At 39.8% G+C, this 26788-nt stretch overlaps 1 protein-coding gene across 4 annotated transcripts in view; it reads left to right on the plus strand.

Annotated features, from left to right (window-relative positions):
- Positions 1 to 26788, plus strand: part of LHFPL3 (LHFPL tetraspan subfamily member 3) — a 572025-nt gene that overhangs the window by 394528 nt on the left and 150709 nt on the right. For all 4 annotated transcript variants that reach the window (XM_005550441.4, XM_045388635.2, XM_065542422.1 and 1 more), the window contains exon 2: positions 4556 to 4792. In XM_005550441.4, the coding sequence (XP_005550498.1) occupies positions 4556 to 4792 (237 nt within the window). The remainder of the gene's footprint in view (positions 1 to 4555; positions 4793 to 26788) is intronic.

Consider the following 26788-nt stretch of genomic DNA (forward strand, 5'->3'; position numbering starts at 1 on the left):
ACTCCAGCCTGGGTGACAGAGTGAGACTCTGTCTCAGGCAAAAAATAATAATAATAATAATAATAATAATATTCTCCCAAGTACTTGTAATCTGTTGTCTAATCATAACAAATTTGCTTCTGTTAAATGTCAACTAAATATGAACCCATCTTCAACTAGATTTGAGATTGTGATATTGACCTCCATGAACCATATTTTAGAGTGTATTACAGCTCCTTTAACTGTTCATTCATTTTTCCATTTTCAAACATATTTTAGTGCCTATTATGTAGTTGCACTATTTTAGTTGCTATATATTTGATAATGAACCAAAGACTTTTTTTATGTTCCTGCGTACATGTGCAGTTTCTTACATAGGTGAATGTGTGCCATGGTGACTTGCTGCACCTATCACCTAGGTATTAAGCCTAGCATGCATTAGCTATTTTTTCTGATGTGCTCCTTCACCCTGCCTGACCCAACAGGCCCCAGTGTATGTTGTTCACCCCTGTGTCTGTGTGTTCACATTGTTCAACTCCTTCTTGTAAGTGAGACCATGCGGTGTTTGATTTTCTGTTCCTGCATTAGTTTGCTAAAGATAATGACTTCCAGCTCCATCCATGTCCCTGCAAAAGACATGATTTCACTCCTTTTTATGGATGCATGGTATTCCATGGTATATATGTACCACATTTTCTTTATCCGGTCTATCATTGATGGGCATCTGAGTTGATTCCATGTCTTCGCTATTGTGAATAGTGCTGCAATAAACATATGCATACATGTGTCTTTATAATACAATGATTTATGTTCCTTTGGGTATACCCAGTAATGGGATTGCTGGGTCAAATGCTATTTCTGATTCTAGGTCCTTGAGGAATTGTCACACTGTCTTCTACAATGGTTGAACCAATTTACATTCTCACCAACAGTGTAAAAGTGTTCCCATTTCTCCACAACCTCACCAGTATCTGTTGCTTCTCGGGTTTTTAATAATCACCATTCTGACTGGCATGAGATGGCATCTCATTGTGGTTTTGATTTGCATTTCTCTAATGATGAGTGACGTTGAGCTTTTTTCATGTTTGTTAGCCGCATAAGTGTCTTCTTTTGAGAAGTGTCTGTTCATATCCTTTGCCCACTTTTTAATTGGTTTGTTTGTGTTTTTTCTTGTAAATTTGTTTAAGTTTCTTGTAGATTCTGAATATTAGACCTTTGTCAGATACATAGATTGCAAAACTTTTCTCCCATTCTGTAGGTTGTCTGTTCACTTTGATGATAGTTTCTTCTGTATAGAAGCTGTTCAGTTTAATTAAATCCCATTTGTCAATTTTTGCTTTTGCTGCAATTGTTTTTTTTTCCTCATGAAATCTTTGGCCATGCCTATGTCCTGAATGGTATTGCCTAGATTTTCTTTTAGGGTTTTTATAGCTTTGAGTTTTACATTTAAGTTGGATCAAAGACTTTCTTCAGAAAGTGTATAGTCTCTTAATTGAGATAATACTTGTAAATTAATAACTATAACAATGTAAAAAGTAACCAGGATCCTAAACTAGGACTTGTCAACAGCTATGAAAGTGCAGAGACAGGAAATGTTACAAATCAAGAAGAATTTGAGATGGCTTGCTCTGTGGAGGGTGTTACATTTGGCTTGAGTGCTAAAAGATATTTAACAATGGAACATTTAGGGAAAATCATGGCAAATACTCCAAAGAGAAGAGAAAAAAGAAAGATCCAAAAACTTGGAGTCATGTGAGGTTCAACCCAGGTGTAAAAGTAAGTGGGGTCTGGATTACAGAGTTTTTGGTACCCGACTAAGATGCCTGCCTGTTCTTTAACGTCCAGTAGGGAGCCAGCAAAAATGTTGGGCTTGATGATCTAGGCAATCACGTGTAACCTGGATTTGAGTGAGGGTAAACTGAAGGCAGAGAAAAGTTACTACTCTTTATGAGAAGTATTAAAGGGCTAAAGTAGAGGAGTGTCAATAATACCTACCTATGCAGAAAGAGTGCACAGGTAGATTAGAGAGGCATGGCAACACTTGGGATGTGGGTCAAAGAAAAGAGAAGAATCAAATATGACCCGCAGTTTTGAACCATTATTCTGTAAAAAAAAAAAAACAAATAACTAAAGGAGAGTTCTCCCAGGCAGCCTTTCTACTTGTCACCCCTCTTGGTTTCTGTCTCCTCCAGACCTGCCCTATAGAGCCATGTACCTGCTAAAAAGGAAGAAAGTAGGTACCTATTCCTGTATTGTTCAGTAAGCTGTGGTAAAGCAAGAGTTATATAGCAACCCTCTTGCCAGCTTCAGGAATTATTTGACCCTGATAGTCACAGAACTCTAACTCAGTGTGGCTAAGCTACATACCCTGGAAACAGTAACCCACCATGAGGCATAGCCCTTGCCTGCTTTGCAACCTCAGCGTGATCACTTTCTCCAACCCAGTAACTGATCTCCCTATAGTTCCTCAAACACAGCAAGCCTCTTTCCAACACCAGAATCTTTGCACATGCTGTTCCCTGGAATATCTTTCATGCCAATTTCACTTGTCTAGTTTTTAGTCTGTTTTTGGCCTTAGCTTAAATGTTGCCCCCTCAAGAGGCCTTACCTGACCACCTTTTCTAAGGAAGGGCCAACTCTTTATTTTCTATCTGAGTCTTTAGTTTCTTTCCTAGTTAGTACTTACTACAACGTACAACTATTTTATCTGTATGCTTACTCATTTTCTTTTTGCCTCTTCTCCTGACAAAACATTAGCTCCATAATAACATAAACCATGGCTCTTCTCCTGGTCACTGTATCCCTAGCACCAAGAACAGCACTTGGTACTTCATAGGAGATACTCAATAAGCAATTGTTGAAGGAATTAGTGAATGAGTGGATGAACCCACTTGTTCAGAAAGCTTTGTATAACCAAAAAATAGGATCCTGAGTAATTCAATGAAATATTCAAAGAGACAACAATGGCTACTTTTCTTTTTTAATTTTCAAAGTAACCTCTTCCTATAAAGTGTATTTATAGAATTACCACAGTAATATTTGGGAAATTGAATGTAAGTATTCTCCAGGATTTCTTAATTTCCATAAAAGCTCTGTGGTGCCATAATATATTGCAGTGTTTTTCAGCCTTATTAAAAATGAAATCAAATGGAGAATAGAATAGAAAATATCAGCATGCATTGCATGTGGTAAGCATAGTTTCAAGAAACTTTTTTATTGACACATAATAATTGCACATATTTATGGCAAACATATAATGTGAGGTTTTAATACATATTTATTGTGTAAAAATTAAAACAGAATAGTGTATCCATCACCTCATACATTTATCATTTCTTTGTGGCAAGAACATTCAAAATCCTCTCTTCTAGCTATTTTGGAAGGTATAATGTAATGTTGTCAACTAATAGTCATCCTACTGTGCAACAGAACACCAGAAATAATTCCTCCTACCTAACTGTAACTTTGTACCTGTTGACCAGTCTCTACCTATCCTTCTTCCTCAGTCCCTCCCAAGCCTCTGATAACCAGTATTTTACTCCACTTCTATGAGATCAACTCCTTTAGAGTCTATGTATAAGGGAGATCATGTGATATTTGTCTTTCTGTGCCTGGCTTATTTCACTTAACACAATGTCCTCCAGGTTCATTCATGTTGCTGCAAATGAAAGGATTTCATTCTTTTGATAGCTGAATAGTATATGCTTATATAACATTTTATTTATCCATTCATCCACTGATACACATTAGGTTGATTCTATACCTTGGCTATTGTAAAAAGTGTTGTAATAACATGGGAGTTCAGATATCTCTTTGACATACTGATTTTATTTCCTTTGGACATATACCCAGTAGTGGGATTGCTGAATTATATTGTAGTTCTATTTTTAATTTTTTTAGGAACCTCCAAATTGTTTTCCAGATGGCTGTCCCAGTTTACATTTCCACCAATAGTGTATTAGAGTTCCCCTTTCTCTATATCCATACCAGAAAAACAAAGAAAAAGAGGGAGAAAAGATGAAACTTTTCTGTGGCAGGGGAAGAGGGAGGATCCCAGTATAACAATATTTTTTATCGTGATTCAAAGTCAGTACACACTCTAGTGTTTGCCATATTATCCTTTTGTGGCTGCTGTCAGAGCTCCTCAAAGCCAGCCTTGAATTGTTATTTTGCAGTATTATGATTCCTTATAACCTATTTGTAATGGAAGCCTTCCCACAAATGCACCCAAAATTTCCATTTCTTAATATTTTCTTACAGATCAACCTACCTTAACCTCCTTCAGGATGCTTGGACTCACAGTAAAGTGCATTCCCAGAGTTTCTTTCAATGCAGAGTGCTGGGCTGCTTTTACCCTAACCAGCAAAACACACACACATGCACGCACGCGTGCACGCACACACACACACACACGCACACACACACACATTCAGAGTGAAAGAGGTAAGACTTGCTGTTTTTTAAATCAAGAATAATTTGAAACAATGATTTGACAGGCAATGGAAACATTTGCTAAGTTAAAGATTTGTTGACTTATCTTTTTTTTTCCTTGTGTTTTTCTCTCTTTCTCTCCCAGCTGCCTGCCTTGTGCTTGGCTGTATGATCTTCCCTGATGGCTGGGACTCAGATGAAGTAAAACGGATGTGTGGAGAAAAGACAGACAAGTACACTCTCGGGGCCTGCTCAGTCCGCTGGGCATACATCCTGGCTATTATTGGAATTTTGGATGCCCTGATCCTCTCGTTTCTAGCATTTGTGCTTGGTAATCGACAAGACAGCTTGATGGCAGAGGAACTGAAGGCAGAAAATAAAGGTAAGATTGCTTTAGGGAACTCTTACCTGGATGCCTCAAGCACAAAAAAAATGGTGCTTTCCATTCTTTCCCCTCCAATACTACTGCTTCCCCTGTGGTTCTAATTTGCTGCCTCTTTTAATACTGTGTAGTTTGCAGACTTTACCCCAGACTCAACTCAAGAAGTTTATACAATAAAAATATAATATTATACTTACTTATCTTTCTGAAGCTCCCTTAGTCCATTATTATTATTTTGATGCATTTTTTTCCAGTTTCTTCTTCCCTCCTCCTCTGATTTCAGGTTTACTATCAGAACTTAATGGCTAAGATGCAACTGTGGGTGGTGTCTATTTGGTTGAATGGAAAGTACTTTCTTTCCATGTATTCAGCTATGTTTCAGGTTGAAATAAATGCCTGGAGAATCTCTAACATCATCTGTATACATCTTTATTAAACTATTTGTGATAATTGAATTCAGACCCAGCTTCTCAGAGAGAGGTAGTAACACTGGCTCCAAATAGTTAGTTAGAGATTTCTGTAGTTACCTAATTAACTGAATTTTAAATGTGTTATCTGGGTATCAAAAGTCCTCAGATTTCTTTTCAAAAAGAAATTGCCTTCTGAAACAGAAAGAAAACCAGGATAGAAAATAGGACATTGACTACTGAATGATACATAAATATATTACAGTGGGCAACTAAGAGGTAGCAAATTGTTATTGAAGATTAATCTTTTAAGTTTCTTTCCAGATTTCTAAACCAATTTCTTGGGATAGAATTTTGATGTCTCTGTTTTTTTAGTAGACTTAGATTCATTTAACAGTTTTATCTTTATGTTATCTTTAACTTTAATACTGTGCACCTACATTAGCACCTTTAGGTGAGTGGCTCCTTCTTCTAGCTCTTATTTCTAATTGGCAGCTAAATCCATCCTTGAAGTATGAGATTTAGCTTATTATTTCAAGTAGGTGCTAATTTCAAAAACCCTTCAGTGCTTCAACAGGACTCAAATATAAGTATATATTAGTTTCTACATAAATATCACATGTAATGATAGCATAGCAGGCTTTATATCTAGACCATCGCTGTTTATGCAGGTAAACTATGACATAGAAGTAAAATGGAGGAGCCTAGGAGAGCAGCAGTCATCCACAAACCCTTGATCTCCCTGATTTATAGGCAGAACACATATTAGTTTACTTAGTTCTATCAAAAGTATTCTAAACACAAAAATAACCCTTACACGGGGGAGTGGTGCTGAAACCTCCTAAAAACAAAACTATCACCTTCTCAGAGTTGCCCTTTCTAGATAAAAAGGATGATATGAAGATAATTACACTTTTATTTACATTATAGATTTTGTACTTTCACATGCGTTCATTAATGTGGTACCTTTGTTGTTTTTGTAGCTTGTTGGATAGACACAGGTCTCTGTACAGTTAACTTGACTTCAAATGTAATGCTAAGGATAGTTCAATATTAGAATAAGTTATCTTTTTCAAAAGAATGAATTGGGCCGGGCGCGGTGGCTCAAGCCTGTAATCCCAGCACTTTGGGAGGCCGAGACGGGCGGATCACGAGGTCAGGAGATGGAGACCATCCTGGCTAACACGGTGAAACTCCGTCTCTACTTAAAAATACAAAAAAAAAAAAAAAAAAAAAAAAAAACTAGCCGGGCGAGGTGGTGGGCGCCTATAGTCCCAGCTACTCGGGAGGCTGAGGCAGGAGAATGGCGTAAACCCGGGGGGCGGAGCTTGCAGTGAGCTGAGATCCGGCCACTGCACTCCAGCCTGGGCTACAGAGCCAGACTCCGTCTCAAAAAAAGAAAAAAAAATGAATTAAATAAAAGCCTAGCTTGTTCTGCAGATTCGTGATTTTTGCCACCACCTAAATGGACCAGAATGCTATTGTTTCCTGTACAGTTCAAAGTCATATTGAGAATCTTTCACTTTCCAGACATCTTTTGACCACAGAGAAGAAAATTCACAAGAAGAAAAATGTAACAAAAGCAGGAAAATTTTTACTTGGGAATTGAGAATTCTATCTCATACTCATGTATATGAGTGACAATAATTCTCCTGATTCATATTTCAGAAAAGAACAGCTAGAGGTATAGAATAATGCTCAATAGTTTTCAAAATTGGTCATTTCTTCTGGTTGATGCGTTTAAACGTTGATGTCTGATCCTTTCCATCTGAGTCTTAAACAAAGCATCATGTTCAGTCAGTGATATATTAAACCACCTTGCTATAACTTTTGATGAGAAAAATTTTAAAAGGCCAATGTAAGGTTTAGGGATTGTCTTTGCATAATTTTTCTGTGTTCATCATCTTCGCCATTTGCACGTATGACCGTAGTTTCTTCCATCTTGTTCTGAAGGATGAAAATTAGTGGGAGTTCATCTGTATCAAACCTGATAGATCCAATAAAGCAGTTAGAACGTAAGGCCACATTGATCAAACATTTTAGTTGCACCACATTTTCATTTTTCAATCAAAATTCCTTAATCCCAGACTCTGAGAAGATGTAAACAGCTCTATCGTAGGGCATATCAGACCCTCATGCAATTGGATCTATATAAAATCAGACCAGGATTTCTAAGCCTTGTATAAAATCTAGTCAAACCTGCATGTTCCTGGGAAATGGTACAAGATTTACACTTGCTATACAAAGTAGCCTTTATTGTTTGGTATTATTTAAACACTTGCTAAACATTGAAGCTTCCAAAGTCAGATTGTTTGAGGAAAGACCAATCAGTAGTTTTGTATGTTGTATGTGTGAACATAGTTTCATTAAACAGTAGTTTAATGGTGTTCAGGTGCATGTAATAATCAAAATTAAATGTCATCAATGCTATCTTCTATGGATTCTAAAGGAAGAGAGGTTGGTTTTAATTAAAAAGATAAGAATAATTTGAAATTGTATAATTAATTATATATAAATGGGTGCTTTTACAATTTGCATGAGTGCATTGATATAACTTTTCACCTTTTAAGACTTTTTTCACTTTTTTTTTTTTTTTTTTTTTTTGCTGCTCCTCTTGTTTTGGATTTCACTATTAAGTTTTTTCTGATAAAACTACGGAGATGTACTGTGGTAGCCAAGGCTTCCTTTCGGTTTCAAGACAATGCAATGAGACAGGCAAATCTAGTTCCAGCTCGGAATTTTAGAAGAATTTATTAAGCACATGATGCCTTTCAGTGTCATGGAAGAAGGCAATGTCATATCTCAAGACTTGGTTCAACAGAGCAAAGTATGCTTACATTCTGATAGAGATTACACATCTGAAAGGGATGCACACTGTAATGTCTTTTATAATCTTCCAGTTTTATGGTTGATATGGTCTGGCTCTGTGTCCCCATCCAAATCTCATCTTAAATTGTAATCCAAATTGTAATTTCCACGTGTTGGGAAAGGGACCTCATGGGAAGTGATTAGATCATGGAGGTGGCTCCCCTATGCTGTTCTCATGATAGTGAGTAATTTTCATGAGATCTGATGGTTTTATAAGTGTCTGGCATTTCCCCTGCTGGCACTTCTGTCTCCTGCTGCCATGTGAAGAAGTATGTATTTACTTCCCCTTCTACCATGATTGTAAGTTTCCTGAGGCCTCCCCAGCAATGTGGAACTGTGAGTCAATTAAAACTCTTTCCTTTATAAATTACACAGTCTCAAGAAGTTCTTCATAGCAGCATGAAAATGAACAAATGCAATGGTCTACCAGTTATATCACTTACATCCCATAATGAGTGACAAGAGCATTATAGTGAGAATAAGCCTGAAATTATAGAATATGCCCCTAATGTGAAGTTCTTCCTGAGTGTCACTTTCATGTCATGATCATGTCTTCTTTTTGTGGCTATTGTAATTAATGCAGCAACACACTTCCCCATTTGTCTGGAAAGTCCACTGTATTAGTCTGTTCTCATGCTGGTAATAAAGACACACCTGAGACTGGGTAATTTATAAAGGAAAGAGGTTTAATTGACTCACAGTTCCACATGGCTGGGGAGGTCTCACAATCATGGTGGAAGGCAAAGGAAGAGCAAAGTCACATCTTACATGGCAGCAGGCAAGAGCTATTGCAGGGGAACTCCCATTTATAAAACCATCAGATCTTGTGAGACTTATTCATTATCACGAGAACGGTATAGGGGAACCCGCCCCCATGATTCAATTATCTCCACCTGGCCCTGCCCTTGACATGTGTGAATTATTACAATTCAAGGTGAGATTTGGGAGGGAACACAGCCAAAACGTATCAGCCACCATATAGATTCAGGCTTTCTAAGTGTCATTACAGCAAGGATATTGCTTAGATCCGTGAGTGCTTCCCAACATTCCACCCTAATGGATACATAAAAATCACTGTTCGATGAATTCTAAAATATATAAGGGAAGGAAAAAAAGCTCAATTCTAATTGTTGAACTGTGTTCTACTCACAGAGTCTTAAGATGAAAGAGAATACAAGATGCTGCTGAGCCATAAATTAATCATCACAAAGGTGATATTCAAAAGGAAAACAAGGGAGGAGTGTACACAGCTAAAAGTCTCCACTTCTACAGACTGCTTTTTCCTGTGACACACTTCCAGTCAACTAGCCCCAATCCTCATTGCAGTGTCCCCCTTCAATGCCTCCCACATGCCTAAGCTTCTCCTTTCCACAAGATTATTTGAAAGAAGTCACAGCTAAGATTTGTCATAAATTGTAAAGTGGGAAAATTAAAATGAAGGAATTTTAACATACTTTCAAAGTATGTTAAACACATACTTCCAAAGTATGTTAAACACATACTTTCAAAGTATGTTAAACACATACTTTCATGAAACAGAAGGCAACAACTTTGAAGATATAACTGTTGTCTTAAAGAAAACCTTTATAAGACATAAACTTAATCATCTATGGAGCTCCAGTGAAGTGCCAGGATATTTCTTTATGCCAAAAAACAAAGGCCCACTGAAAAAAAAAAAAAAAAAAAAAAAACAAAGAAAAGTGAAACCTCTTTAAATATCTAACTAACTTAATTTTGGGGAGTTTTTTTGGGTTTTTTTTGTTTGTTTGTTTGTTTGTTTTCTTAGAGTCTCACTCTGTTGCCCAGGCCAGAGAGCAGTGACACGATCATAGCTCATTATAACCTTGAACTCCTGGGCTCAAGCAATCCTCCTGCCTTAGCCTCTGGAGTAGCTAGGACTACAAGTGTGTGCCATCACACTCTGCTACATTTTTGTGTATTGGTGGCGGGGGTTGTTTTTTGTAGAGACAGGGTGCCCAGGCTGGCCTCAAACTTCTGGCTTCAAGGGATCCTCCTGCCTCGGCCTCCCAAAGCAGCAGGATTACAAGTGTGAGCTGCAGTGCCCAGTGCCAACTAACTTTATATAGGAGCTGGCAGATGCAAGAAGACTCAACTGCCTGCTCTGAATTTGGGGAGCAGCTCTACAGGATGTGTGCCATCCCTGACTCTGGGGCTGATCGCAGACAGGCAGGTATTGTTTGGGAGTTCAGCAGCATGATTTCTAAATGAGCCAACAACAGTAGGCCTTTAACCTTGATATGCTGCTTAATTGCATATTTTAACACACTGAACTGTGAAGTCAATTTAATTATGTAAAATTAAAGTTTCATCCAGATAAAAAGGATTTGAAATGAAAGCTTCATTTTCAATTTCTTTCATTAATTATGAAAGAATAAATAATTACATTTTCCAGAGCTCCTATGCCACAAATACTTCTTTCCTTGTCAGACACCATTCATAAAGAGGTCTGTTTCTGCATTTGTGTATATGGTCTTTGGAATTTCTTATCAGATAATTGGGTCCTCTCATGAACAATTTTAAAGTCACTTTGTCTTCCAGCACTTAAACTGCAAATGAGAAAACATGATTATCCATCAAGAGGTGACTCCAGTGACCATTTATATATTAAGGGTTTAAGCTCTTTTCAATACTATAGTGAGGGAGGTAAAATAAATTCACTTTATTTAAGCAACTAATTGAGAAATCTTTCAAATTTTTTGGTTTAGTTATCACACCATACTATGGCCACACTGGGAGTGGCGATATGGTGTAGTGGAAAGATCGTCCACATGGATTCAAACTGCCCTGTGCTAGTCCTGTCTCTGACACCAGCTGAGGAGCCTTGGACCAATATCTTAATAGTTCCAAAATTAAAATTCCTGGCCTGTGAAATGCAGGGCATGACCAAATGACATCTGAGGGTCTTTCTAGCTATAACATATTTCAATTCTAAGGATATCTTCAGAGGTGTTCTTTAAAAAGAGGACCTGAGGGCAGTAAATGCTCCTGCCCTCATATCAGTGAGCACATTAAATACTCTTTTAGGAACTTGTTAGTATGCACGGTTGACTAGGGGAGGGGAAAGGTGAAAGTCAAAGGGGATGGGAGGCCAAGTCGGGCCGATCACTAGGTCAGGAGTTTGAGACCAGCCTGGCCAATATGGTGAAACCCCATCTCTATTAAAAATACAAAAAAAAAAAAAATTAGCTGGGCCTGGTGGTGGGCACCTGTAGCTCTAGCTACTTAGGAGGCTAAGGCAGGAGAATCTCTTGAACCTGGGAGGCAGAGGTTGCAGTGAGCAGAGATCACGCCACTGCACTCCAGCCTGGGCAACAGAGAGAGACTCCATCTCAAAAAAAAAAAAAAAAAAAAGTCAAAGGGGAAAGGGCTCTAGGATGCCCCAAATGTTTCCTGCTTTAGATGTGTACCCACCCACTGACCCACGCTGTCAGAGGCCCATACACTCATACCACCAAGAATAGAATGAGTCCAATTTAGAAACTCTTGTCAATGGCAGAGGAGCCTCCTTGCCTCACTGGATTCTGATACCATGTAGTGTCCACATGAACACCATAATAGTGGACAGAGCCCCAGATCATAGACAGAAAACTATTTCTGGTCTCAAATCTGGCAGGTATTAGTCATGTGACTTTGGCCTAGCCCCTTAACATCTGAGAGCCTCAGCTTCACCTTCTTTAAAATATTTCTTTAAAATATTTAAAAATATTTAACAATACCCATCCCTGAATCCTTCATAGTTTTGAGACAGTCCAACAAAAGCATGTGTATGAAAGCAATTTATAATCAATAATATCTACATAGGCTTTATTTATTCTCATTACTAAGCATTTTCCCATATAACCTTTTCGTTGATCTCGGCAATAACCCTGTGAGATATTTATCATTATCCCATTTTACACATCCAAAACCAAGCTACAGAAAAGCTTAATATTTTGTCTAAATTTTCACAGCTAGGAAGGATTGGATGTAGGACTCAAACACAAATCATTTTACTCAAAATTTCAAGTTCTTTGTTTTACATGGCATCATGTGATTAATTCTTTTTTCCTTTACATTTTTTTCTTTTTTTTTTTTTTTTTTTTTTTTGAGACGGAGTCTCGCTCAGTCGCCCAGGCTGGAGTACAGTGGCATAATCACGACTCCCTGCAGCCTCGACCTCCTGAGGTCAGGTATTCCTCCCACAGCCTCCTAAAGTAGCTGGGACCACAGGCCCACACCACCACACCCTGCAAATTTTTTTGGTACTTTTTTTTTTAGAAACAGGGCCTTACCATGTTGCCCAGCTGGTCTCGAAGTCCTAGGCCCAAGGGATCCACTTGCCTAGGCCTCCCAAAGTGCTGGGACACATAGTCAATTCTTATAGATGCTTTTTCTGTTGCTTTCAACTTGATCAGTCCACTCTGTACAAGTAAAGAGTTTGGTCTTATTTTTATTTGATAGCTTTTAGATAATGTTATTAATCAACAGTTTAATGCATTTAAGAATCAGCCTTTGACACCTATACTCTTATTTGGCTATGTAACTTTATAAAAACCTACTGAAGTAAGATCAGGAAGCCCAGAAAAAAAAGTATCTTCAAGTGCTTTGAATTAAAACTTTCAAAAGGTCATAGTGAACTGCCTGTTTCCCGATAGGATTTGTGTTTAACAAGGTCCTTGTGGTCATCAAAGCATCTCAGAGTGTGCCTCTAAAGAAACTGCATATATCCTGTCACTTTTTCAGAAGGGCTCAAGTTAATCTGAGAGTTGGAGCTGACCTTAGATGCCCTTGTAGAAATGTCTTATATTCATGCTGCTTCTGATTCCTCTCCTCCCACTCTTTTCATGAACTCACCCCATTCAGGTTTTCACCTTCAGAATTTCACAGGCACTGTCTTATCAAGGTCACTCCAGCCTCCTAATTGCTAAATCTCATGCTCAACTTTCAATCTTTGTATTGACCTGTCAGTAGCCTTTTCACAATTGACTACTGGCCCCATTTTGAAACCCTCTCTTCAGCTGGCTTCCGGTCGCTGACCTTGCCTAATTGTCTTTCTAGGCTCTTCTGGTGTAGTCTCCTTTGCCGATTCCTCTCGCATGGCTCCACTCTTTAACTAGTGTATCCTTTCTAGCTACACACGCTTCCTTAGGTAATCTCATCAGGTGTCACGACTTTAAATAACATCTATATTCTGATGTCTCCCAAGTTTAAGCCTCCTCCTACCCCTTCAATGAACTTTGGTCTCTATACCCAACAGCTTACCTGATACCCTTTTTTGAATATCTAATTAGCTTCTCAAACTTAATATTTCCAAAACTGAGCTTCTGATACTCCCCACACAACATCCAAGCCAAAGCAGACCCTGGTGGTGGGCTGACACTTCCCAACTCCCTTTCCTCTCTGGCCAACAAATTGTCAGCAGGAGTCTGCTGTAGCATTCCTGGGAAACTTTTGCTTTCCTGACACAGAAGCTGCCTCTTCCTCTTTCTCCTTCTTCCTAAGGGAACATAAAAGAGATGGCAGGAACTGCAGCTGGCATCCAATGACTGTGAGGAAATGGAGAAGAAAATCATTAAGATTTGTGCACTGTCAAGTTGTTAAAACAAATTACAGGAATTTTACATGAGAAAAATAGAACTCTTATTATTTAAGCCACTATGGTTGAATGTGCTGCTACTTGCAACTGAAAGCATTCCTAATTAATACAGTATGTTTCAAAAATGAATATTTGTTGTGGTATAACCCTGTGAGAATGTACCAAGAACCAATGCAACAACAGGAAGAAAAACTGACAAATTATTCAAGACTCTTCCTAGATGCCTGTAGAACACAAATTCACAATCCCATCTTCATTCGTTATATTTCCTCAGAGGCTGGATGAATACTTTTCTCAGTAAGAAATCACTAGCCCAAGCCAAATTCGGGTACCCAATCCAGAGCTGCCCTGGATTGGAAATGTGTAGGCCTGTATTAGTTCAGATTATTTTATTTGGGGTGCTGCATGCCATGAGCTTGTCTGAAAAAAAGGGGAGGCTTTCAAGAAGTGGTCTAGACAGAGAAATTTCCTCTTCTTGAAAAACTTAGGTCAACAATTCATATGCTTCAGCTACTAAGGGGGTGTAGTAACTTAGCGATGATAAAACCAATGTCTCCTCTCATCTATATTGGGGATCAAGGTAAAGAAATATTGAAATGCAGTGACAGAGGCAGAAAGGCTCTGGTTCTTTACAATCACCTGAGGAGATTTAAAAGTATTCCAGGCTGGGCACAGTGGCTCACGCCTATAATCCCAGCATTTAAGGAAGCTGAGGCAGATGGATCACTTGAGGTCTTGGGATCACTTGAGGTCAGGAGTTCAAGACCACCTTGGGGCCGGGCGCGGTGGCTCAAGCCTGTAATCCCAGCACTTTGGGAGGCCGAGACGGGCGGATCATGAGGTCAGGAGATCGAGACCATCCTGGCTAACACAATGAAACCCCGTCTCCACTAAAAATACAAAAAAATTAGCCGGGCGTGGTGGCGGCGCCTGTAGTCCCAGCTACTCGGGAGGCTGAAGCAGGAGAATGGCGGGAACCGGGAGGCGGAGCTTGCAGTGAGCCGAGATCGCGCCACTGCACTCCAGCCTGGGCGACAGAGGGAGACTCCGCCTCAAAAAAAAAAAAAAAAAAAAAGACCACCTTGGCCAATATGGCAAAACCCCATCACTACTAAAAATACAAAAAATTATCCAGGCGTGGTGGCAGATACATGTAGTCCCAGGTACTTGGGAGGTTGAGGCAGGAGAATTGCTTAAACATAGGAGGCAGAGGTTGCAGTGAACCCAGATCATGCCACTGCACTCCAGCCTGGGACTCAGCCTGGGCGACTGAGCGAGACTCCATTAAAAAAAAAAAAAAAAAAGGTATTCCAGGGATTGGGTCCTACTCCAGAGATTCTCATTCAGTTGGTATGAAGTAGATCTAGGTATGAAAAACTCCCCAGGAGGTTCCAATGCACAGCCAGGGTTGAGGACCAATGAAGTCACTCAACTGCCTTGTTTTACTGATGAAGAAGCCAAGGCGCAGAGAGGGGAAATAGAATCTCGCCGGTTTGTTTTATTATGGTTAGAAATAAGTAAGTAACCCATGACATCGAAAGTTTCACTCAATAATAGGCTAAAAAATCCCATTTCTGATAACGTTTTATTGCTGCCTTTTCTTGCAAACAGAGCTCTCTGCCAGCCTTGGGAAACTGACTTGTGCTACCTGCTAGCTCTGTGAATATTAGGGCAAACTTAAGTGTCTTCATCTATAAGGGCATTAATAGAACCTGCCTGATAGAGATTTTATGAAAATAAAAGGAGATAATACATGTAAAACTGTCTTTCACAATGTCTAACATATGTTAACTATTGTCATTTTTAGTACTTTGATTTAATTTAATGAACATTTATATAGTGTTTGATTAATGGGGTGCATAACCCATGCCCCTCACTACCTTGTCCTGCTGTCTCCCTTTGTTCCTAATATCACTGAATCATAAAGGAGGCCTCATAAAGATCTGGAGATTGCTTCCTCCACATGCTTAAATATAATTTTTTCATCTGGTTGCTTTACAAATATTTTTAAATATAACGCTGATCGCAGTTGGTCGGTTGGTTTCGGTTTTTGTTTTGTTTCTCATAATCTCCCCACATACACCTGTATTTATGAGGTAACACACTAAAAGCTTATTCCTTTACAACATTTATTCTTTTACCACATTTGCCATCCATGGAACTCAAACTCTATAGCTGTTTCTGCAAGTTCAGTGACAGTCCCCAAGGAGAGCCCTTATTCCCCTGATGGAAATGTGACTCCATAGAATGTTACCCGTTTTCACCCTGGCTGAGAATTCCCTCGTTGTATTGCTAGACAGATGAGGAACAAAGCCAAGCCTTAAAAATGTCTGTGTGAATTTGCAATGTGTCCTTCAGAAGTAACAGAGGGAAGAGATTCTGCCCAGGCAGAAGAAACAATAAAGACAAGAATCCCCAATGTAGAAAATACAATCACTTTAGTTCATACACAGGGTGATGAAAATTTAGTGCTAGTAGGCTTGTAGGTCCCTGTGTTTTGTCCAGAACATATCTTTATTTTCCTCACCATAAACACAGCAAGTAAAAGCCAAGTGTCAAACAAATATAAGTAATACAATTTTTATCATTATAGAAGTTAAAATAAATCTTAGGGGACTATTCCCCCATTACTGAGAAACTCATTTCTCTTTGGCTGTGTCTTGGGATGCATTCTGAAGTAATCCCTTCCTTCACCAGCTAATGCACACCCACTAGGTAACACCCACAGCAAGCCTTATCATTATTATTATGCAAATAGTAATTTTCCGTAGCTATGGAGCTTCTAAGAGCATAATATTTACTTGGGATACTTATTTTAAATGCAAATTCTGACTTCAGTAGTTGTAAGGAACCGCTCTGTAATCTTTTTTTTTTCAATTAATAAATTGTATTTTTTTAGAGCAGTTTAGGTGTACAGCAAAACTGAGCAAAGTAAAGAGAGTTCCCACATACTTCTCCACCAGCTCACAGCCTCTCTACCATCAATAGCTTACATCAGCATGGTCCAGTTATTACAACTGATGAACCAATATTGACATATTATTATCAACCAAATATTAGGGCTTACTCTTTGTGTTGTACATTCTATGGGTTTTGACAAATGAAATCTTTATTTTTAACAAACGCATTTAAGTAAATGCAATACAATTAATTGAGGACCACACTTTAAGCAACACTGCCCCAGGTGATTTATAATCAGATTAACACTATGATTATAATGTAACGATACTGAGGCCAACAAAAATGGCCAGACCACTATAATAGAACTTTAGAGTTCCTTTCATAAATATCTTGGCAACCTTCAATGCATAAACAGGCTCTATTCCAAAAGTCCACTTCTGAATTGTTGTCTTGGAACTCAGATCACAGGCTTTTCACAGAACCAATTGATGTACACAATGATCGAGTTCTTGGACCTACCCTTCAAAGCTTATTTCACTCATGATATTATAAGGTTATCTTAATCATATTTAAAGTGGAAACAATAGAAATGTAAACCCACAAAGATAATGGACAAAAATGTTTTGAAAATATTTGAGAATATTTTTTTCAATATTCAATATTTGAGAATAGAGGTCAGGGGACTCTTTTAAACAAAACTTCAAAGGCACAAACCATAAGGCAAAAATACATATTAATTGAAAACATCAAAATAGGACTTTTGTTCATGAGAGACAACAAACACAAAGGCCAGATGATAGATTGGGAGAAGCTATTTGGAATGTTTCTAGCCAATGTATCTAGAATAAGCAAAGGATTCCTCCGAATCAATAAGAAAAAAAAAGCTCAGTTACAAAATGAGCAGATTATGAATAGGTAATTTTTAGAAAAAGAAACTCAAAAACAGAGCCAGCATGTAAAGAAATGCCCAAATAATTGGTAATTAGATGAATGCAAGTTAAAATGGTGAGTTACCGGTTTGCACCTTTCAGGCTGGCAGAATTTATTTAGGATCATAGGCAGAGATTTGCCTTCACGTGCTGCCAGTGGGAGAGCAGACCATTGTGAGGAGCAATCTAGTCCAACAGATAAACATTCCCTGTGACATACAAATTCTGCTCCTGGATTTATGTCCAGGAAATTTCTTACTAGGGCCATACTGGAGCATGTATGAGGATGTTCACTAGAGCATTACTTGGCGGTGGGGAGTTGGAGGAAATCTGGTTATTCACTATGGAGGGATGGATAAGGAATTTGGGATGAGTAGAAACCATGGAGTGCTATGTAGCAGGTAAGAGGCAACAAATTAAATGAACACATAGCAAAGTGTATGGGTCTTAAAAACAGAATGCTTAATGAAAAAAAGAAAACAGAATAAGAAAAGAAATAATTATCACTTAGATAAATCAGAAACAATGTGTACCAAATAACCATCTTCACTGTGCAAAAAATATTCAAATAAAAATACATATGTTAATGGTTGCCTATGGAAGGGGAGAAGAATGGCAGTGGAAGGTAGGATGGAGAGGAATCAACAAGAAGGAGCAGCGTGGCATAGAGGGAAAAGCACAGGCTTTGATGTCAGCCTGCCTGGATTAGAGCCTTAGCTTCACTGCTTACTAGCCGTGGATCTTGAGCAAATCACTTGATGACTCTTAAGCTTCTTTGTGTGTAAAATACAGACCATGTTATCTATCTTACAGTGCCATAGTGAGATTTAAAACACATAATCCAAGTACAGCACTTAGCTCAGTGCTTAATATATAATTAGTATTCAATAAATGTTAGCAATAATTGTAAAAGAACCCTGGCCTCATGATGCAGATCAATAGTGGGAACATAAAGCATTAAGAGTAGGAAGTAAGACCTGGAAGAAAGAAAAGATATGGGAGAACTGATTCAGGAACAGGAGGAGCATGGTGATGGTTAAGTTTTCCATCTTTCCCATAGGAATCTCTCAGATGGCATCAGCATAGTCTTCTCTCCTTTACCCTCATTTTTTCCCCTTATTTTCTCTTCTGTTTTCCTAGTGCTACAGAAGTTCTCACTTTTTGTCACCAGGTGCTAGGGGGCAGAGTGCGGTTCGTCTAAGGAGTAGAGAAGGGAAGGATCTGGGTCTGTGTGATGAGGAAGAAGGAAGTGTGTCAGTTGTGTCAGTTGGCTATTTCTGTATACAAACCACCCCAACATTCAGTGGCCTAAAGAGAATTATTTATTATTCCTCACAAGTCTGGGGGTTGGAACATTTAGGCTAGATTTGTCTGGGGGTGGCTCTGCCCCACGTGTCTCTCATTTTCTTCCTGGAACTAGCAGACTAGAATGTCTTCCAGGTGATGACAGGTCACAGAATAGTCAAGCCCAACAGCACAAGGACTTCTGGAGTCTCTGCTATGTCACATTTGCTAACATCCCATCAGCCAAAGTAAGTAATGGCTGATGGGCCATATACCCCATGCACAGGGGAAAAGCACCACAAAATGACATGGGAAAGGACATGGGTACTGGGGAGGGTGTAGAATTGGGGCCACTCATGCAATTCATACAAGGAGTCACATACTTCTCATAATTGACTGGAAAAAGTGAACATAGCCTAGCTGAGGAAGCAGGGAAACTGAATGCTGGATGATGCAAAAAGCAGGTCCAAGCAAGTTCTCTCTGTCTCTGTCTCTCTCTCTCTCTCTCTCTCTGTCTGTCTGTCTGTCTGTCTCTCTATCTCTCTCTGCATCTCTATCCCCCACCACCACCACACACACACACACACACACACACACACACACACATACACACAGAGAAATGCCCACATATATTAATGGAAGAATTCCCAATGACTAGTGTAGTATTAGTTTTTTGGTGTTTGTTTGTTTGTTTGTTTGGAGATAGAGTTTCACTCTTATTGCCCAGGCTGGAGTGCAATGGCACAATCTTGGCTCACCACAACCTCCGCCTCCCGGGTTCAAGCGATTATCCTGCCTCAACCTCCCGAGTAGCTGGGATTACAGGCATGAGCCTCCACGCCCAGCTAATTTTGTATTTTTAGTAGAGACAGAATTTCTCCATGTTGGTCAGGCTGGTCTTGAATTCCTGACCTGAGGTGATACACCCGCCTTGGCCTCCCAAAGTCCTGGGATTACAGGTGTGAGCCACCGCACCCGGGCTAGTATTAGTTTTAATAAGCCAGTTGGTAACTAAGGATAAATAAGTCTTGCTATGGAGCCAGAGGTTGGGATGGAGAGTGGGGATGGAGATCTGTCCTTAAGGAAGTAGACAGCTGGATAAATAGTGCTGTTTGGGGACATTGAAAAACACACGCGCGCGTGCACACAGCACACACTTTCTTCAATCCAGAGCAATTGAGAAGTAAGGACTGAGATTAGTTTACAAGTTTTTATTAAGCTTATTCCTAATTTTTAACTAGCCACACCTTGCGCAGAACCTTTGATAGCTTATTATTATAGCCTAATGTTGATGTTCATACTAATATCAACAGCAAGAGTCTGGCATCTGTAAAATATAAATACAAAATTGTCAGTTACTAATGAAATGAAATTAATATCCACAGTCTCTTTTTAGACAAATAAATCTTTTCTCCTAGGATGGAGGAGGATATACTTAAACAATCTGAAATGTGTATCTATATTACATTTTAAGCACAACAATTTTTTTTGAGACAGTCTCACTCTGTCACTCAGGCTGAAGTGCAGTGGTGCCCTCTCAGCTCACTGCAACCTCCACCTCCCAGGTTCAAGTGATTCTCGTGCCTCAGCCTCCCAAGTAGCTGGGATTATAGGCATGCGCCACCACACCTGGCTAATTTTTATATTTTTAGTAGACATGGGGTTTCGCCATGTTGACTAGGCTGGTCTCAAACTCCTGACCTCAAGTGATCCACCCACTTCGGCCTCCCAAAGTGCTGGGATTACAGGCATCAATCACTATGCCCAGCCCACAATTTTACCTTTTAAAGAAACATTTATTCATTCAAAAAAGCATTATTTGGTTTGAATATTAAGCAGAGATTCTAACAACTTTTTTCACTACTGTGTGTGTAAAATATCTCTTTTACTGATGCTAAAATTAAATTTAAATATGCCTTTAATATTTTTTAAATATAACATTGTTGTACCATGGGCCTAGAACCTAGAATGGTGCCCTGCAAGTGAGAAAAATTAAAGTGATAGGGTACCCCAAAATAAAGCTGCACACCTACAACCATCTGATCTTCGACAAAGTCGACAAAAATAAGCAATGAAGAAATGATTCCCTATTTAATAAATAGTGCTGGGATAGCTGGCTAGCAATATGTGGAAGAATGAAACTGGACCCATATCTTCCACCATATACAAAAATTAACTCAAGATGGATTAAAGATTAAATTGTAAGGCCTCAAACTATAAAAATCTTAGAAGGAAACCTAGGAAATATCACCTGGACATCAGCCTTGGGACATAATTTATAACTAAGTCCTCAAAAGCAATTGCAACAAAAAACAAAAACTGAAAAGTGAAACCTAATTAAACTAAAGAACTTTTGCACAGCAAAAGAAACTGTCAACAGAGTGAACAAACAACCTACAGAATGGGAGAAAATACTTGCAAACTATGCATCCAACAAAGGTCTAATATCCAGAATCCATAAGGCACTTAAACAACTCAACAAACAAAAAATAAATACTTCATTTTAAAAAAGACATGAACAGACACTTTTCAAAAGAAGACATACAATTGGACAAAAAACATAGGAAAAAAATACCTACCATCACTAATCATCAGAAAAATGCAAATATAAACCATAATGAGATATCATCTAACACCAGTCCAAATGGCCATTAATAAAAAGACAAAAAATAACAGATGCTGGCAAGGCTGCAGAGAAAAGGAACACTTATACACTTTTGGAGGGAATGTAAATTAGTTCCGCCATTGTGGAATGAAGTTTGGAGATTTCTCAAAGAACTAAAAATAGAACTACCATATGACCCAACAATTCCATTACTGGTTATATACCCAGAGGAAAATAAATTGTTCTACAAAAAATACATGTGCACTTGTATGTTCATGGCAGCACTATTCACAATAGCAAAGACATGAAATCAACCTAAGTGCCTATCGGCAGTGAATCGGATAAAGTAAATGTGGTATATATACACCACGGAATACTACACAGCCATAATAAAAGAATGAAATCATGTTCTTTGCAGCAACATGGATCCAGCTGGAGGCCATCATCCTAAGCGAATTAACACAGGAACGAAAAACCAAATACCACATGTTCTCACTTGCAAATGGGAGGTACATATAGACATAAACATGGGAACAATGGACACTGGGGACTACTGGAGGAGGAAGAGAGGCAGCAGGCAAAGGGCTGAAAAACTACTTATTGGGTACTATACTCACTAGCTGGATAATCCCCTAGTAGGGATCATTTGTTCCCCAAACCTCAGCATCACATAATATACTCATGTAACAAACCTGCATGTGTACCCCCAAATCTAAAATAAAAGTTGAAATTATTAAAATAAAAGAAAAATAAAGCTAGCAATGAGCCCTATACATGAAAATCAATAAAATCATAATCATGGCTGTGTAGAGGGGCTTGTCCTTTATTGCAATTTTCGTTCAAGCTGGAATAGGACCATGTCTCATCCAGTTCTGCCCACTGTGGCTAGCATAGTGCCTGGCATCAAGCAGATGTCCTATATTGTAATTAACTGGGAGCTTTCTGCACCCCACCAAAAATAAATAAATAAATAAAACTGAAGTGAAAGAGTGATAAAATATTACTCATGCAATTTTTCAGGCATAGAGTCATCTGTCTACCATCTGGCCCATTCCTCATGTAACTAGTTGCTTTTCTTAGGGAAGCATCACCCAAACAAGCTACGAGACAGATGCATGTAATCCGTCCTAGGTACACACAAGGAGGGGCTTCTTTCTGTCATTGGAATGCTCTCTGAGTCTCCCATAGAGTTGGGTTCTTAAAATAAGATGAAATATTTAAAACACAGAGAACCAAATTCTCGTAACCCTGAAGTCTTTTTAAAGATTAGAGCAGGTCTGTGTTGTCTTGAATAATTTAAGTTGCACAAATAAGAAATTGTTATTTGAGACATCTCAACTCAGATAATTTCACAAATGTTTCTCTCTGTAATATACTTGACTGACAGATGATTTCCTGAGCTGATTTTTAAGTCACGCCGAGGACAAATAGACATCTGAGAGAACTGTCTTTTGTTGTCTTTTGTTAAGCAAGAGAAGATAGAGTGGGCTGATGCTTAAAGAACTCTCATTTCCTGAACGCTGACTTTTTTGAATGTCTGAGGGGCTAAGCAAGTCTCTTGATTCTGCCCGTATGAAAATAGCATGGGAGTGCTGGAAGACAGAATGGGGACTTATGCCTCATAGGACTTTACTTAGGAGTGGACATTATTAACAAGCCCGAGTTACTCAGAGTTAACTCTGTGAGCCACCTATGTGCTTATACATTTCCTTGTAGCCACAGTTTAAATTTTTTTAAAAAAAAAAAAAGGTAAAATTAATTTTAATAATATATTTAACCCAATATACCCAAAATTTTATTTCAGCATGTAGTCAATATAAAAAATTATAAGTTAAATTTTTTTTTCATGTTAAGTCTTTAAAATCCAATGTCTCATTTACACTTGCAGCTCATCTCATTCACACAAGCCACATTTCCAGTGCTCAGTGGTCACATTTGGCTCCTGTGTTGGACAGCAAAGGCCTGGACAGCAGACAGTTCACTCAGCCCAAGACATCAACTTTCACTGAGTAAATGTCCATGAATTTATGGAAATGCTCTTAATTTTCCACAAATATTGATGGTCTTACCTCTTGGATTTTTTCAGCAGGTCAGCTTCAGGGAAGGGAAGAGGAAAAGCACCAAGGTTTTCTGGGCACCTACTGTATGAACAAGAACTCACATCATCTCACTTTCCCCACAACAGACCTGTGAGGAAAGGAGATGATTCTGATTTTGCAGAAGAGAAAATCAAGGTTCAGGCAGGCCAAAGACTTGCCAAGGTCACACAGTGAGTGATGGCAAGGCTGAGAAAGAAAGAAAGGCTTGGCCTCAGAGCCCTGGCACTTTCTCTTGTATTATCGTCGCTCCTCCGATACCACTGGGTAGCAGTGGTTCCCAAACCAGTGAGTGTCTGAATCACTGGGAGAGCTTATTATTAAAGCACTTGTCACTGGGCCCGACCCCCAGAGGTTCCGATTCAGCAATTCAGAGTGGGGCCTGAGTATCTGCACTTCCCCCAAGTTCCCAGGAAATGCTGATGCTACTGGTCCAGGGACCACACTTTAAGAACCCCTGCTATTGGCCGGGCATGGTGGCTCACACCTGTAATCCCAGCACTTTGGGAGGCTGAGGCGGGCGGATCAAGAGGTCAGGAGATCGAGACCATCCTGGCGAACATGGTGAAACCCCGTTTCTACTAAAAATGCAAAAAATTAGCTGGGCGTGGTGGCGGGCGCCTGTAGTCCCAGCTACTTGGGAGGCTGAGGCAGGAGAATGGTGTGAACCCGGGAGGCAGAGCTTGCAGTGAGCCGAGATCGAGCCACTGCACTCCAGCCTGGGCGACTGAGCAAGACTCCGTCTCAAAAAAAAAGAAGAACCCCTGCTGTATAGACTGAATTTGATGCAATTAGTAGGAGTCTGTCTGTCTTAAGCTAATGATGATGCTTCCCTCGGCTGCCAGAAACCAAGCTTTGATTGATAAACCTGTCTATTGTTATTTCCTTAGTCAGCTAAAGATAGCTACCAAGTAGTATGGACTGGGATAGGTTCACTTGTTATGAACCTTTTTATTCCTTCTTAATTAATTATTAAACATAAGTATAGCACTTTATTGTAATAGGGAAGCATTCCCCTCTTCCCTCAGCTCTTGCAAGGAAGCAGAAATGATACATGTGGAAGTCTTGTATCATGTAAACATAGAGTAGTCTTTTCCAAAGTATACACACTTTGAAGTCATCACTATTTACTTTTGAAAAATTCATATGGCGGGGCGGAGCAAGATGGCCGAATAGGAACAGCTCCAGTCTCCAACTCCCAGCGCGAGCGACACAGAAGACCGGTGATTTCTGCATTTTCACCTGAGGTACTGGGTTCTTCTCACTGGGGAGTGCCGGACGATCGGTGCTGGTCAGCTGCTGCAGCCCGACCAGCGAGAGCTGAAGCAGGGCGAGGCATTGCCTCACCTGGGAAGCGCAAGGGGGAAGGGAATCCCTTTTCCAAGCCAGGGGAACTGAGACACACAACACCTGGAAAATCGGGTAACTCCCACCCCAATACTGCGCATTAAGCAAACAGGCACACCAGGAGATCATATCCCGAACCTGGCCGGGAGGGTCCCACACCCACGGAGCCTTCCTCATTGCTAGCACAGCAGTCTGCGATCTCGCGGCAAGGCAGCAGCGAGGCTGGGGGAGGGGCGCCCGCCATTGCTGAGGCTTAAGTAGGTAAACAAAGCTGCTGGGAAGCTCGAACTGGGTGGAGCTCACAGCAGCTCAAGGAAACCTGCCTGTCTCTGTAGACTCCACCTCTGGGGACAGGGCAATAACAAACATAGCCGAAACCTCTGCAGACGCAAAGGACTCTGTCTGACAGCTTTGAAGAGAGCAGTGGATCTCCCAACACGGAGGTTGAGATCTGAGAAGGGACAGACTCCCTGCTCAAGTGGGTCCCTGACCCCTGAGTAGCCTAACTGGGAGACATCCCCCAGTAGGGGCAGCCTGACACCCCACACCTCACAGGGTGGAGTACACCCCTGAGAGGAAGCTTCCAAAGCAAGATTCAGACAGGTACACTTGCTGTTCAGAAATATTCTATCTTCTGCAGCCTCTGCTGCTGATACCCAGGCAAACAGGGTCTGGAGTGGACCTCAAGCAATCTCCCACAGACCTACAGCTGAGGGTCCTGACTGTTAGAGGGAAAACTATCAAACAGGAAGGACACCTACACCAAAACCCCATCAGTACATCACCATCATCAAAGACCAGAGGCAGATAAAACCACAAAGATGGGGAAAAAGCAGGGCAGAAAAGCTGGAAATTCAAAAAATAAGAGCGCATCTCCCCCGGCAAAGGAGCGCAGCTCATCGCCAGCAACGGATCAAAGCTGGACGGAGAATGACTTTGACGAGATGAGAGAAGAAGGCTTCAGTCCATCAAATTTCTCAGAGCTAAAGGATGAATTACGTACCCAGCGCAAAGAAACTAAAAATCTTGAAAAAAAAGTGGAAGAATTGATGGCTAGAGTAATTAATGCAGAGAAGGTCATAAACGAAATGAAAGAGATGAAAACCATGACACGAGAAATACGTGACAAATGCACAAGCTTCAGTAACCGACTCGATCAACTGGAAGAAAGAGTATCTGCGATTGAGGATCAAATGAATGAAATGAAGCGAGAAGAGAAACCAAAAGAAAAAAGAAGAAAAAGAAATGAACAAAGCCTGCAAGAAGTATGGGATTATGTAAAAAGACCAAATCTACGTCTGATTGGGGTGCCTGAAAGTGAGGGGGAAAATGGAACCAAGTTGGAAAACACTCTTCAGGATATCATCCAGGAGAACTTCCCCAACCTAGTAGGGCAGGCCAACATTCAAATCCAGGAAATACAGAGAACGCCACAAAGATACTCCTCGAGAAGAGCAACTCCAAGACACATAATTGCCAGATTCACCAAAGTTGAAATGAAGGAAAAAATCTTAAGGGCAGCCAGAGAGAAAGGTCGGGTTACACACAAAGGGAAGCCCATCAGACTAACAGCAGATCTCTCGGCAGAAACTCTCCAAGCCAGAAGAGAGTGGGGGCCAATATTCAACATTCTTAAAGAAAAGAATTTTAAACCCAGAATTTCATATCCAGCCAAACTAAGTTTCATAAGTGAAGGAGAAATAAAATCCTTTACAGATAAGCAAATGCTTAGAGATTTTGTCACCACTAGGCCTGCCTTACAAGAGACCCTGAAGGAAGCACTAAACATGGAAAGGAACAACCGGTACCAGCCATTGCAAAAACATGCCAAAATGTAAAGACCATCGAGGCTAGGAAGAAACTGCATCAAATAACGAGCAAAATAACCAGTTAATATCATAATGGCAGGATCAAGTTCACACATAACAATCTTAACCTTAAATGTAAATGGACTAAATGCTCC

The sequence above is a fragment of the Macaca fascicularis genome, chromosome 3 (genome assembly GCF_037993035.2).
Source record: "Macaca fascicularis isolate 582-1 chromosome 3, T2T-MFA8v1.1".
NCBI lineage: Eukaryota > Metazoa > Chordata > Mammalia > Primates > Cercopithecidae > Macaca > Macaca fascicularis.